At 49.0% G+C, this 14,046-nt stretch overlaps 1 protein-coding gene across 1 annotated transcript in view; it reads right to left on the reverse strand.

Annotated features, from left to right (window-relative positions):
- The window catches only part of CCDC13 (coiled-coil domain containing 13), a 41,839-nt gene extending 28,157 nt beyond the window's left edge, over positions 1 to 13,682 (reverse strand). Inside the window, 4 exon segments of the mRNA XM_090284611.1 lie at positions 68 to 210; positions 3,602 to 3,750; positions 5,537 to 5,763; positions 13,625 to 13,682. Coding sequence (XP_090140737.1) covers positions 68 to 210; positions 3,602 to 3,750; positions 5,537 to 5,757 — 513 coding nt within the window. The 5' untranslated portion in view covers positions 5,758 to 5,763; positions 13,625 to 13,682.
- Positions 13,683 to 14,046: the final 364 nt, after the last annotated feature.

Here is a 14,046-nt window from a genome sequence, read left to right on the forward strand (position 1 = left end):
TCCCCCTCTGGAGGGGAGGCCCAGGGGCTGAGCCCCCTCCGGAGGCAGGAAGGCCGGGGCCCCTCACCTCCTGCTCCAGCTCCTGGACGCGACTGCTCAGCTGCTTCACTCTGGTTTTCGCGCCCTCTGACTCTGCCATCAGCACCCGGTTCCTTTTGGACAGCTCCACGATTTTGGTGGCGATGGCATCCCCAGCCACACCGGCTGTGCCTAAAATGAGGGGAAGTGCTGAGGTCGATGAAAACCGCAGGCCTACACACAGCAAACCCATGCTATACCACCAACAGCTGAGGCTGCATGGTGTGACACTCACAGGGGAGGGGCGGGGGGGGGTCAGGAGAGTCACCCTATCCCAAGGCACCCTGAAACCTCACTCCAGCGAGTGGCATGTAGCCACTCGGAGATTCACCGTGTTCTAAGAAAACCATAAAATTGGGAAGCAGGGTTTCAGTTCTATGGGAGGCAAGTGTATTGTGCCAATTCTTCATGCCCTCCTCGGTGACAGGGTTACATAGCCACCCCTGATGCCCTGCAACTTTGCTGTGCCGCCCAGTGAGAAGGGAGCAGGCAAACTCGCTTCTGCCACCTCCACAGGATCAACACACCCAGGCCAGCTGGCTGGTCCCAGGAAGAGGAAGAAGGACACATGGAACAAAGCTGGCCCACCCCAGGCAAGCCAGGCCTAGATCAGCGGAGCCCCAACCAACCCCCGGTTGTTGGCGCAAATGGACGCTCACTGCTGGATACTGCTGAGATTGTGCGGTTGCTTCTTCACAGAATTCTGTGGTAACACTTAATAATACAGATGCATGTGTTCACTGAGTTTCTACCAATTGTTGAACGCCCTTGGTGTCAGGGACTCAGTGGCGAATAGGAAAGACAAACATAAATATGTACCCTAATACCTGGGAGGAATGAGTGCTGTGAAAAAAGCTGACGCTGGGCACAAGAATGAGAGCGGTGGGGGCGATGCTATTTCAGGGGTGGTTGGGAAAGGCCTCTCGGAGGAGGTGACGTGCGAACAGAGACCTGGGTGAATGAAGTGGGGGGGGGGGGCACGGCAGCCATGCAGAAGAGTGTCCTCAGCGGAGGAAAGAGCGAGTGCAAAGGTCTGGGGGCCGGAAAGTGCTTGGAGGGTCTGAGGAAGCAGCTGGAAGGCCAAGAAGGGGCAGGAGGCTGTGGAAGGGGTGGCTGGGGGGATGTAAGTGGGGTGACGTGGGGCCATACAGAAGGCAGGCAGTAGGGGGCTGGCCTCGCGTGACCACTGGCAGCTTGGCATCCCTTGCCCTCTCTGGAGGGCAGTTTCCCATCTGTGCAAAGGCAGTTTTGGCGGGATGGTCTGCAACTCCCCTGAGTGCTTCTGGCGCTCCAGCAGTGGGTCATTGGCAGAGACCCCTTCTTAAGGCTACTCTTGAGACCGTAAAGCACCGCAGAACAAGGCCGAGGTGGAAGGTGAACAAAGGTTCTTGAAAGTTTTCAAGTCAACTCGGCCCAGGCTCATGCTGCGGGCCTGCACCAGGCAGCAAGCAAGGCAACTCGGAGCGGCTCCCCTCGGCAGCCTCACGTCCGCTGGACGGGGTGAGGACAGTGAGGAGAACGGGTTCAAGACACGGGGTGGGTGAGGAGCCAGGCCCAGAGGCGCGAACGGTCCAGTGCCGAGTCCTCTGGGCTATGTCTTCCTCCCAGGACTCAAAACAGTACAAACCCTGGAACTAGACATCAGCCAGAGGTCTAAGATGAGCCTCCTCTAACCCAAAGGGCAGGAAGGGGAGCTCGGAGACAATGGGCAACATCCTCTGGGCATTTTTTCCGATTTGCTCCCAACCCTGTCTCCAGACAAGCCCCACGCTGGAGCTGCCAGCCGCGATCATGGGAACAGACGAGCCCAGAAGTGCTAAGTATCTGGGTAAATACAGGACACTGTTTTGGTCTCTTATGTCCTTCACAATGTGTTTAATGGCTGAAAACAAATATGCTAACAGTGTCTGATAGGATGTTCAATATACATAGAAATAATAAATATAAAAGCTGCAACAGGAAGAAGGGGAGGATAAAGGGACCCACGTGGAGGTAAAGCTTCGTCATTCCACTTGAAGGGATAAAATATGAATTCTAAGTAGACAGTGAAAAGTTAAGTTATATAACCACTAGTGCAATCACGAGTAAACAGTACAAAGAAATATAGTAAAAAAAAACTAAACTATAACGGAGCATGAAAAATCCTGCCGAAGGAAAACCAGTCTATCAGCTGCCAGCAGCTGTCACTTGTGGGCGCATTTAAAAAAGTGAACTGGACCAGTCAGACTTTTCTCTTCCAAACGCAAAGCTGGAAAGCAGAAATGGTGACTTCAGAGTATGAACTGGATTTCAGAGGAGAGATTTAAGGGACAGTTGGGGCTGGCAAACAGGTGAGGCCATGAGAGAGCTGGCACAGACAGGGAAAGAGAGGGGGGATGCGCGGGGCAGGCTGGGGAGAGGGAGCAGCCCCAGGTCCTGTCTCCCAGGTCTCCTGGGCACAGGGGATCTCCGACTCTCCCCGGAGCCCAATCAGCTTCTCTGCAGCCTTGCAAAAGGGCAAGCTGCCCCCTCACGTCCGAACCCAGAGTGTGCGTCTGTCTTCAGTGTTTTGTTTTAGACAGAAAAGGCTGAAGCCTGGAGGGAGGCACAGTAGACTACTGGGGGTCTGTAGGATGCCAAAGTCCCTTGCTGTTTAATGAGGCACTGGTCCTCTGGGTGGGGGTACTCCCCTTAAAGGCGTGTAAGATCAAAGCAGGGAGGGATGCCCTGGCACATGTCGGGTGAGGCCTGCTGCGCTCTGTGATTGGTGAACTGACTTTGCGGTCGCTTAGTCAGCCTTCTGGGAATTGCTCAATGGGCAAACCTGGAGCGGAGGCCAAGGTCCCCGCCAGACCTCCAGGGCCAAGGTCTAGCTCATAACCGCAGAGCCAACATGCAGCCCACACCCACAGGGCGAAGGTCAGTCTTAAACCCACAACGCCACAGCCCCCACCAGGCCCATGGTGCCAAGTTCGCCACCAACAGAGCCAAGGTCCAGCCCAGACCTGAAGGGCCAACGTCCATTCCAGACCCTGCTGGGCCCTAGGAAACCCTCCGGGAACCACGAGCTTCCCTGCGTCACCCACCTTTCTGGAGCCACAATGCAAGGAGAGTAAATGTCTGTTCCTGCTGGGGCTCTTTCACGTCCACCATTCGACAACAGAACCAGAGCACCAACAAACAAGGGACACTGTTGGCCCACTGAACACGCTGCGAACACCCTGCAGAACGCTTGTTGTGAGCGAGTCCCAGAGGAGTCACCAACACTGCCAGGAAGCCCGCTGCCCCACTACTCCTGCTGTTCTCCCATTCCCGTTCCCTGGCGCGCTGGCCTCCGTGGCCCACTCTCTTCCTCGCCCCGCTCCCTCGTTTCCAGGACTCATGCGGACAAGCTGGGCCACAGCTGGCCCTGGGCACTCTCACTTGGACACCTGCCCTCTGAACCTGCTGTTTGCCCTGCCGGGTAGACTCCATGACAGTTGGGCCCGGACTTCCGGGCACCTGGAATTCAGGGCAGGGACAGACGCAACAGTGGTGGAGCTACCTGTGAAGGCAAATCTGTCCTCATCTATTTTCTTTTTGAGGTGCTTGATTTCAAAGTCCCTTTCCTTCAGCAGCTTATACAGCCGCCCATTCTCATCCACCGTCTCCCTGAGCTGGTGGCGAAGCTGTTCAATCTCGTCTTCCAGCACCCTGCAAGGCAAAGGCAGAATTACTGCTTCCTCGCGGGCCCCGGGGCCGGGGGCAGGCCCCCACCGCCTGGGTTGGTTGCACCTCGTTGGGCACCTCGTAGGTGGTGATAAGAACTGATCTGTACAAAATAGGAATGAGACATTAGGGAATCCTTAATGAGCAGATTTTAACACATTGGTCTCAAAACGGAGTGATTCAGCACACACTTGTCGCAGGCACATGCACACACACGGGAAAGGAGAAAGAAGTTCTGAATAACATGGTTTCCTGTGGATTCAATGGAGAACATTATAAAACAACTACTCTGAGAATCCATCTGACTTTTAAGCATCCACGGAACATGCACAAAAATGTATTAATACAGTCCACAAAGGCAATCCTAGCAAATTCCAAATAATGGACATCATACCATTTTTTTAATAGCAATTAACTAAAATCAGAAATCAATACTAAAAAATAGCAAAAGTAAAATAAGAAAACTGCAAACCTATGTTTAGAACTAAAAAAGAAAAAAAAAAAGAACTCCTAAATTATTTGTGGATTAATGTGTATTACAAAGCGTTTAGAATGAATGGACTGCAGAAGCAATCTATATTAAAACTTGTGAAATGCAGCTAATGTGATACTTAGAAGGAAATTTATAGTCTTCGTTGCACGTACATATTAGAAGACCAAACAGAATCTGTTCAGAAATAAAAACAGGTGGTTGGATGGTTTTCAATATTATAAATTGTCTGCAAGGCTCTTTTTAGAACACGAATAACACATGACGTTAGTAACTCTGTGATCACTTCCATTGTTACAAATGGAACAGGCTCTTTAGAGACAGTCGCTCAGAAAGTAAATAAGTTACAGAGGTTACAGGTTATAGTATAATAATTTAGATAACAGCTATATTATTGTTGTTGTTAATCCATCAATGGCCCAAGTCTCCATCAATTCTAGTTTCTCAGATTTGGGCAAAGATCATTTGCAAATAGGCCTGGGGCTCACTTGGAGCCAAGATTTAAGAGCTGTATGAATTTTTTCAATCATTGAAAGATCTTTATTTTTTTCTCAATTAGCATTTTTAGTAGACCATTTTAAAATCAATAAACCGTAAAAGGTAGAATTTGAAGACAGAGAAAATAGATTCTGGGTGAAGCCAGAGGCCAAGAGACAGTTCAACAACTGTTATAATATTTATGTAAAAATCACAAGCTGAGAATTTTGTATCAACACAGACTCCTGTTTCTAATAACTGGCATAGATCAATACGCATCTATGAGACATCAAATTTAGAGCAAACTGGAAAGGTTCTGGACCCTCTACAACTTTTCCACCAACTGTAAAATAGCAGGAACCCACGCAGAGCTTCCTTAGAACAGACAGGTGTGTGTGTTGTTAAGTCAGGAAAGGGACATTGCCATGGGAGAATGATCCCAGACAAGATTTGGACAACGATTTTCGATGAACCGTCAAAGTCTGCCAACTAACTGCTCAGAAACCCAAACATAGTTTCTGTGAGAAACTACGTAAGAAAATCCAAGTGAATAAACTACACCCTGATGAGTTTCACAATTTCAATTAGACTTTAAGTGGTTTTTTTAAGGACATTTCATAATAACTTTTGTCCACAGGAGCACAGACCTTCGATCCGATGGGAGAGTCTTCAATAACAACCTGTCAACACCTCTGCCTCTCAACTTATAAACGTGCACCCAGGCACCTGACTGTCTGTGGTCGCTTCTCCCCCACCTGCCGACCTCCCTGGGCTGCTCCTGGCAGAGTCCAAACCTGCACTTACCTCTGCTCAAAGGTGTTTTTCGAGTTTTGCTCCCCGGCTTGGAGAAGGCTGAGGCCATCGAAGACCTCCAAGGGCTCTTTTGGGTCATCTGCTCTGCTGTTGAGGCTCAGTTCCTTTTCCTTCTGTTTCTCCATCTTCTTCTGTAACCTTTTAAGCTGCATCTCCTGCATGGCCTTGAACTGGAGCCGCAAGGTGTCCTGCGAACCTTCATCTGCTGCCATCTTGCCCTAGGAGTCGGGGAAAAAAGCCTGAGCTGAAGCAAACTCCAAGAAAGGGCACATTCCCCGAGAGTGCTCAGCCCGGTCTACAGCCCCCAACCCTGGAGTGTCCTGCTTAGCTTTGCACGTGGCCATGTGGGAGCTCAGCAGACCCAGCCTCACTTCAAATCCCCGGAAAGCCAAAGCTGAGCTGCACGTCCTCCTCTGGCCCTTACTGTGCCTCCAGACTGCGCATGGCATCAGAACACTCCCCCATCACTCGGACTCAACACCTCATCCCTCCCTGTCCCTAAAACAGTGGTACTCAACTCTGGCTGCACATTAGAATCTCCTAGGAGCTCCTAAAATATACCAGTGCTTGGGCACATGCCTGGAGCAATTAAATCCCAATTCCTAGAAATGGAACTGAATCATTACTTTTAAAATTGAGGTATAATTTTAAGGTATACTTTACATACAGTAAAGGGCTTACATCCTGAGCACACAGGTCAATGAATCTTTACACAAATATACACTCCTCTGATGACTGCCGGATCATGGTGCAGGGCACTACCTGTCCCTGAGCAGGCTATCAATCATCCCCCAAGGTAACCACTATTCTACCTCCGCCATGGACGATGAGTGTCATCTGTTTTCTTTTTAACCAACTCCATTGAAGTGTGATTTACACACAATAAAATGCACCAATTTTATGTGTGCTAATGAGTTTTCACAAATATATACACCAGTGGAAACCACCATCACCATGACAGATCATTTCTATCACACCAAAAAGTTCTTCCCCTGTGCCCCCTTACGACCAATTCCCCTGCCTGTCCCAATCCCAGGCAAACTCTGATTTGTTTTTCATCACTACATTTTTGCCTTTTCTAGAATTTCATACAGTTTGAATCATACAGTAGGCAGTCTTTTATGTTTTGTTTTGCTTAGCCCTACCTGTTGGCAATTCAACCATGTTGTTGCGGGCATCACTAGCTCCTTCCTGTTTATTACTGGGTAGTAGTCCATTGTATAGATATACATAGTTTATTCATATGTTCACCAGTTATGGGACACCTGAGCTGTTTCCATTTTTTGGCTACCAGGAATAAAGCTGTTACAAATATTCACATACACAAAAGTCTTTGTGTGAACATGTTTTTATTTCTTCAGGGTAAATACTTAGATTTGGAAATGCCTAGTTATATGGTAAATTTATGTTAGCTTTATAGGAAACTGCTAAATTGTGTTCCAGAGTTATATTCCCACCAGCAGTGCATGAGAGCTCCTGTTACTCCACATTCTTGTCAGCACTTAGTATGGTCGGCATAGGTTTTAGTCTTTCTAGTGGGTCTGTAGTGCTATCTCAGTGTGGTTTTAATTGGCATTTTCCTGAGAGCAAATTATGTTGAGCATCTTGTCATGTGCTTACTGGCCATTTTGTGATGTGTTTGTTCACATTTTTTGTCCATTAAAAAATTGTGTGGTCTTCTTATTGAGTTCCTTTAAAAAATATATTTTATTCATTCGTTTTCAGAGAGAGGGGAAGGGAGAGAGAAAGAGAGGGAGAGAAACACTGATGTGAGAGAGAAACATTTATCCAGTATGTGCCCCAACCGGGGAGCAAACCCGTAACCAAGGCATGTACCCCGACAGGGAACCCAAACGACGGGATGATGCCCAACCCACTGAGCCACACTGGCCAGTACTTATTGAGTTTCTTATATGTCCGGGATGTTTGTCTATTTTTGAATTTCACGTAAATAGAATAATAGAGCACTGAAAGTGGAATTTTAAAACTGTCCCCACACGCTTGTCAAGTATAGCCAAGTGTCAAGCATCCCTGACGTAACCAAACTCGAGTCACATCATCCATCCACCATCCGATTGCTCATAGGTCTTGTTGACTCTCCACAAATGTCTTCAGACCCGTCCCCATATTTCCATCCCCACGGCTATCACTCTCATCGTCATATGCATGGCCACCTCAGGGCATCTGCACTTGCTGTTCCCGTTCCCTGGGATGTTCTCTTCCCAGCCATCCACCTTCCTCGCCATTCTATTGCAGAAAGCATCTGTACCCTCACCCCACGCCCCCACCCTGTTTTATCTTTCTCCGCCGCCCCTCGCTTCACCTGACACGTTATATGTTGGTCGTCTGCGGGCTGCTCCTCTTCCTCCCCACCAGCCCCACAATGGCAGGCGCTGTGTGATGCTCACTGCCGGTGTGTAGCAGGCGTGGGATTAGTACTCGGTAAACGAATGATGGATGGACTTGCCCCCGGGGCTGCCCGACCAGGTCCCTACTGCCCTCGCTGCCCCTCTGCCCCTTCCCGCCTCTCTTGCAGCCTCGCCGGCCTTCGCTGCTGAATGACTTTCTCTAAAGTGCAGCTCTGGGCGTGACACGCCCCTGCTCTGGAAGCTTCGGTAGACGCCTGTCAGTCCCAAATCAAATCCAGACGCGTGACAGCTTTGGGGGGATTCAGCCTCGGCCTCTCCTTCCAGCCTGTTTTCCCCTTAATGATGGCAGCTCTATCTAATGTCACTTTGGTCCACTGAGTCCAACTTAGACTTTTCCGTAAAGGGCTAGATAGTCAATATTTGAAGCTTTGCAGGCCATATGGCCTCTGTTGCCACTACTGCACTCTGCCATTGCAGTGAAAAGCGGCTTCAGAGAAGGCGTAAATGAGCGGGTGTGGCTGCGTCCCAACACAACTTTATTATAAACATAGGCAGTGAGCTGGATCGGGACTGCGAGCCTTACTTTGCCAACCCGATTAGAGGAATTTCACCTGGAAAGGTGTCTTGAGAGAGAAGAAAACCCTATTAAGCCAATTATTTGAAGATGTAACCAATAGAGTTTAAAAATAAATGTATCCTGTGATTCCCTATTTTTGTACATTATAAGAAGAGACAACCATATACTTCATTTTCCAAATTGGGTCACATTGGGGAGTGCAAGGGAGAGCTATTAATAACCACTCTGGGTCCACGGCGAGTCAGGAAAGCAGCTTAGAGGCTGTGACCAGCATGTAAAGCAGTGGTTCCCGCCTGTACTGCCCACCGGAAGGACCTGGGGCACTTTAAAGATACTGACACTGGGTCCCACGTCCAGGGATTCTGATGTCACTGGTCAGGGTGCAGCCTGGATGCTGTGGTCCGGGCTGCTATATGAGAAGCCCGGTCCAAGCTGAGAGGGCGCCTGAAGTTCAGGGTGAGCTATGTGAAGCTAAAACATCTCTGTACCTCTCCGGGCCTCAGTCCCTTGTTCAGTAAGCCAGAGATGACGGCACGGAGGCCACATGTGCTGTGAGGACAAATACAAAGGGCGGCGTGAAAACGCTGTGTCAGCTCTGCCGCTAGTAACAATAAAATGTTACTCTTTTCTCCCTTCCTGGTGGTCTCTGTTGAGGACTCCCTTCCTCCTCCTCCACATCCAGTCACCTGTCCCTCACAGTGATGCCTGTGACGCTTCAGTAGAAAGCCTTCCCTGGCTACTCGGCCGACAGTGATGACCAGGCCTCATGACGGCTGCCTCCGGCCTTGGCAGCCACTGCCGCGCTTACAAGGTCACCTCCTCTGCACCTCATCTCCTGCCTGCTCCAGATGTTGGGTGGCATCGGGCTCCCCCCAGACTCCCCCCAGGGTTTTCCTATCTCTCTGGCTCCCTATTTCCCACCTTAGCTGCTTGGGTCTTGTCTTGTCCCTTTAATCCCTACTGCACACAACCATCTGGGACTTTTCCAAAACCAGGTCTAAGTGGCTCCTGCCTCTGCAAGATCTGCCAGGACTCACAGGTGCACCCTGCCTGCCGAGGGCCCAGGACTCACTGATGCACCCTGGCCGCCGAGGGTTGCATTCATCTACAGACAGTTTTGTCCGACACAGAATGCTATGCTAGGATTTCAGTTTGTTGCCAACATTCAAACATTTACAGATTTCGATTAAATCCAGACCTCCAGATTCTTTTGTAAACATGTACGGACCTGGCCATGCTGAGCCCACGGTCCCGCGAGGACAGCAGCTGCCAGGCGGAGGGAGTCCTCTCTGGGCAGAGCGAGTTCCTGCCACTCAGCCGTGGTCCTACCGCTCCCAGGTGCTGCAGCCGGCACGTCCGCCGCCTGTTATCACTGCAGTAAACGCTGTTCTCTCCCTTACACCTGCCGGGTTCACCCTTTTCATTTCCCATCAGCCCCTGCAGATATCTGGGTCTATGACCCCTGCTCAAGCTCCAGCCCAGCTGCATCTCGAAGGCCTGCTTCAGCCACTCTGCCTGCCTGGGGTGCCTTCCTCCCCAGGCTCCCCACAGCTGCCCTTCTCCTTCCCACAACACCCAGTTAGCCCTTAGGGTTCCCCTGGGGAGACTCTGTGGGCTCCTAGCATCTCCCAGGTGTTCCTTGATCACTGAACTTACGTCAATGTATTATAATCATCTAAGACTGTTTCTATTCTTTCCCTTTACTAACAGGCCTCTTAAAAGCAGGGGGCTTATGTCTTATTTAGTTTTTAATTCTTGGCATCTTTCCCAGAATGAGCCTTCAATTGATATATGTAGAACTGTCACTGAATGAATGTGGCAGGTACTCTAGGATGAGAGACAGAATACATGAATGGATAAACACAGTAACACTTAAAGCTTTTTCCCTTTCCTATTCCCAAACATGCACTTGAAGTCAATGGGGGGCAGGTTCTTCTAGGATGCCCACTGTTGCCTGGGCAAATCACTTTGTCTCTCTGTGGTTCAGTGTACTCATCTGTAAAATGGGAAGGTAACCATTAACTACCTAACAGGGTGGTTGTGAGAATTAAATGAAAGAATGAATGGAAAGCATGTAATACAGGGCTTGGCATATGAGCATTCCTGAGAATGTAGCTGCTATTATCCTCCTCATCAGATGAAATGCAGGGTCCTCAGCCCAATAAACCTCTGGAAGACAGCAGCCTGTACAAACAGGGCGCCTGCAGCCCACCTCAGCCCCCAGGGCATCTGCATCTGCTCTGTATATGCACACAGCCCGTGGCGTTTGAATTTAATGGGTCTGGGTTTTGGCCTGGGCATCTATTTTTAGAACTCCCAACAGGAGCCTAAGGATGCGCCAGCCAACGCTAGGTGAGCCTGGGAGACCTGCAGCAGGGGCGGGCGCCTCCATCAGCCTAAAGCTGTGTGAAGAAGAAAGTGGCCAGCTATGAGCAACTGGAAATCAAAATTTAAAATGCAATACCATTTATACTCATATACAAATGGAAATACTTAGGTATATATCTAACAATATATGTGCAAGATTCATATGTGGGAAACTATAAAATGTGGATGAAAGAAATCAAAGAATAATTAAATAGATATCACATGTACATGGATAGAAGACCCAATATTGTTAGCATGTCAGTTCTTCCCAAATTGACCTATAGATTCGACACAATTATAAGAAAAATCCCAGCAAGGTACTCTGTGGATACTGACAAGTTGATTCTAAAGTTTATATGAAAAGGCATGACTCAGGGTAGCCAATGCAAAAGGCAGAAAAAGAACAAAGTTGCAAGATTGATGCTTCAATTTCAAGACTTACGATAATGCTACGGTAATCAAAACTCTGGTATTTGTAAAGGAATAGACAAATGGGCCAAGAGAAAAAAATAGAGAGCCCAGAATCAGACCCACACAAAGAGAGTCAACTGATCTTTGACAAAGAAGCAAAGGCAATCCAATGGAGAAAAAATACTCAACAAATGGCATGGGAACAACTGGACAGCCACGTGCACAAAAAAGAATCTAGACACAGACCCTATACCTTTCACAAGAATTAACTCAAAATGGATCACAGACCTCAGTCTAAAATGCTAAACTATAAAACTTCTAGAAGACAATATAGCAGAAACTCTGGGTGACCTTGTGTTTGGCAATGAGTTTTTAGATACAATACCAAAAGCATGATCCATGAAAGAAAATGCGGACAAGTTGGGTTTCACTAAAATTAAAAACTTCTGCTCTGCCAAAGGCACTGTCAAGAGAATAAAAAGACAAGCCACAGATGGGAAGAAAATCTGTAAAACATCTGACAAAGGAGTGTATCCAAAATATAGAAAAATTCTTAAAACTTAACAATATGGAAACAATCCAATTAAACAGTGAGCAAAAGATCTGAACATACATCTCAGCAAAGACGATCTACAGATGGCAGATAAACGTATGAAAAGTTCAAAATAATAGGTCGTTAAAAATTACACATTAAGACAATAATGAGATAGCACTATACACCTATTAGGGTGGCTAAAATCCAGCACCCTGACACCCCAAGTGCTGACAAGGATGTGGAGCAACAGCAGCTGTCACTCACTGCTGGTGGGAATACGAAACGGTGCCGTCACATTGGAAACAGTTCGGCAGTTTCTTTCAAAGCTAAACATAGTCCTACGACATGAGCCAGCAATCATATTTGCCCAAATGAGTTGAAAATCTGTCTCCACAAAAAAACTGGAAGCAAATGTTTATAGGAGCTTTTTTTCATAATTACTAAAAAGCAAAAGCAATCAAGAAGAAGCCAGTCTGAAAAGGGCGCATATTGTACAATTGCAACTATATGATAGCCGGGAAGAGGCAAACCCACAGAGAGAAGTAAGAAGACCAGTGGTTGTAGGGGTTGGAGAGAGAGGAGGAGGGATGAACCGTAGAGCGGACACAGGGGACTTTAGGGCAGTGGAGCCGGTCTGAGTGATACTGTAATGGTGAGTATATGGCATTATGCATTTGGCAAAACTCACAGAATTGTATAATCCAGAAAGTGAACCCTAACTATAGACTTACAAAGTTAATAATAACATTGTAGGATCATCAATGGTAACAAATGTACCTTACCAATGCAAAGTGTTCATAATGGGGGGGAGGGGAGAGGAATATATGGGGTCTCTATATTTTCTGTTCAGTGTTTCTGCAAATCTAAAATTGGTCTACGAAATAAGCCCCCCCCCCCTTTATTTTTTCTTAAGGCTAAGGAACTCTGGGCTCAAGAAATACTTAAGCCATGGGATAAGGAACGTGGCACCTACCCACCATGGCACTTCCTGTGGCCAAGAACCAGAGCCAGTTGAGTGCATAGGCGACAGGGGCCACTGAGGAGGGGCTGAGGTCCCATCCAGACAGGGGCCTCCCTTGCCCCCACCAGCCTGCTACTTTCTCTCCTTCTTTTTCCTTCCTCCCTCCCCTCTGTATTATTATTATTATTTATTATTATTATTATTTTACTACATTCTCCTCGAGTATTCCCAGCAACCTCCTGGGGCCCTGGGGGTGGAGAAGCGACGGCCTGAGAGGCTTAGTTGGACGCCCTGTAGGACAAGATTCACTGACTGCCTGCCCAGCCAGCATCAGTGCAGGGATGGGTTTGGGTTGGGGATGGGGGGAAGATGACTGGGTCGCCAGGCAGGAGTCCCGCACCGAGGAGCACTCTCCGACGAGTCCCCGGTCCCATGCGGGCTGACCCGGAGGCAGGAGAAGGGGAGAGTGGATGCCACCAGGTCCCGCAGTTCTCGCTCCGCCCCAGTGTGGAGCGAGAGGCCTCCGTAGCAGAGACCAGTAGAGGGCGCCGGAGGTCTGGTGGACCAGAGTTAAAGTTCTGACTTTGTCACCCGCTACTTGGCTTTGGCCAGGTGACCCACCCTTTGCGCTTCAGTAACCCTTGCACCGCACGGGAAATAAGTGCCCCGAGAGGGAGGAGGCTGCGTGTTAAGATTCAGAGAACCAAGATTGGACTGTCCTCACTCTGCATCCCGCGTGCAGTGGGCGTCCGGCCAGTGGCAGCGCGCTCGGACGCGCGTGTGCGCTCCGGCTCCGACCCAGGCCCACCCCCACCCCTGGCGGCGGCGGGCTCCCCCAATCCCACCTCCCGGCACTTACAGCCCTCACTCAGCTCCTGCCTTCTGGGGCCACCGCAGCTCTGTCTCCTCTTCCTGACGCTCCTCAAGCTGCCCTGGCAACTGTCACCAGGGAAACCAGCTACACCAGTCACTACGAGTATACGGTGGCCGAGAGGGCGCCGAAGTTCAGAAAGTGACAAGTGACAGAAGTTCGGTTGGTCCTGGGGGCGGTGGTTTGATATGGAAACAGGCGTGGCGGGCTGGAGGGGGGTGTCGTGCGCCTGGAGACCTCAAAGTGTCTCCAGTGGTCCGCTTCTGGAACGTATGTTTTGAAAGTTTTGTGGACCAGGTGTTCTGCACAGAAGTCCACATTCCGCATTCCTGCAGGGGAGTTGAAAAGTGAAGGACCCCACCATGAATGTCTTTGAAAAATGTAAAAAAATAAATTAATAATAATAATAA

Source organism: Furipterus horrens, unplaced genomic scaffold, assembly GCF_987537825.1.
Source record: "Furipterus horrens unplaced genomic scaffold, mFurHor1.1.pri manual_scaffold_7, whole genome shotgun sequence".
NCBI classification, from domain to species: Eukaryota; Metazoa; Chordata; class Mammalia; order Chiroptera; family Furipteridae; genus Furipterus; species Furipterus horrens.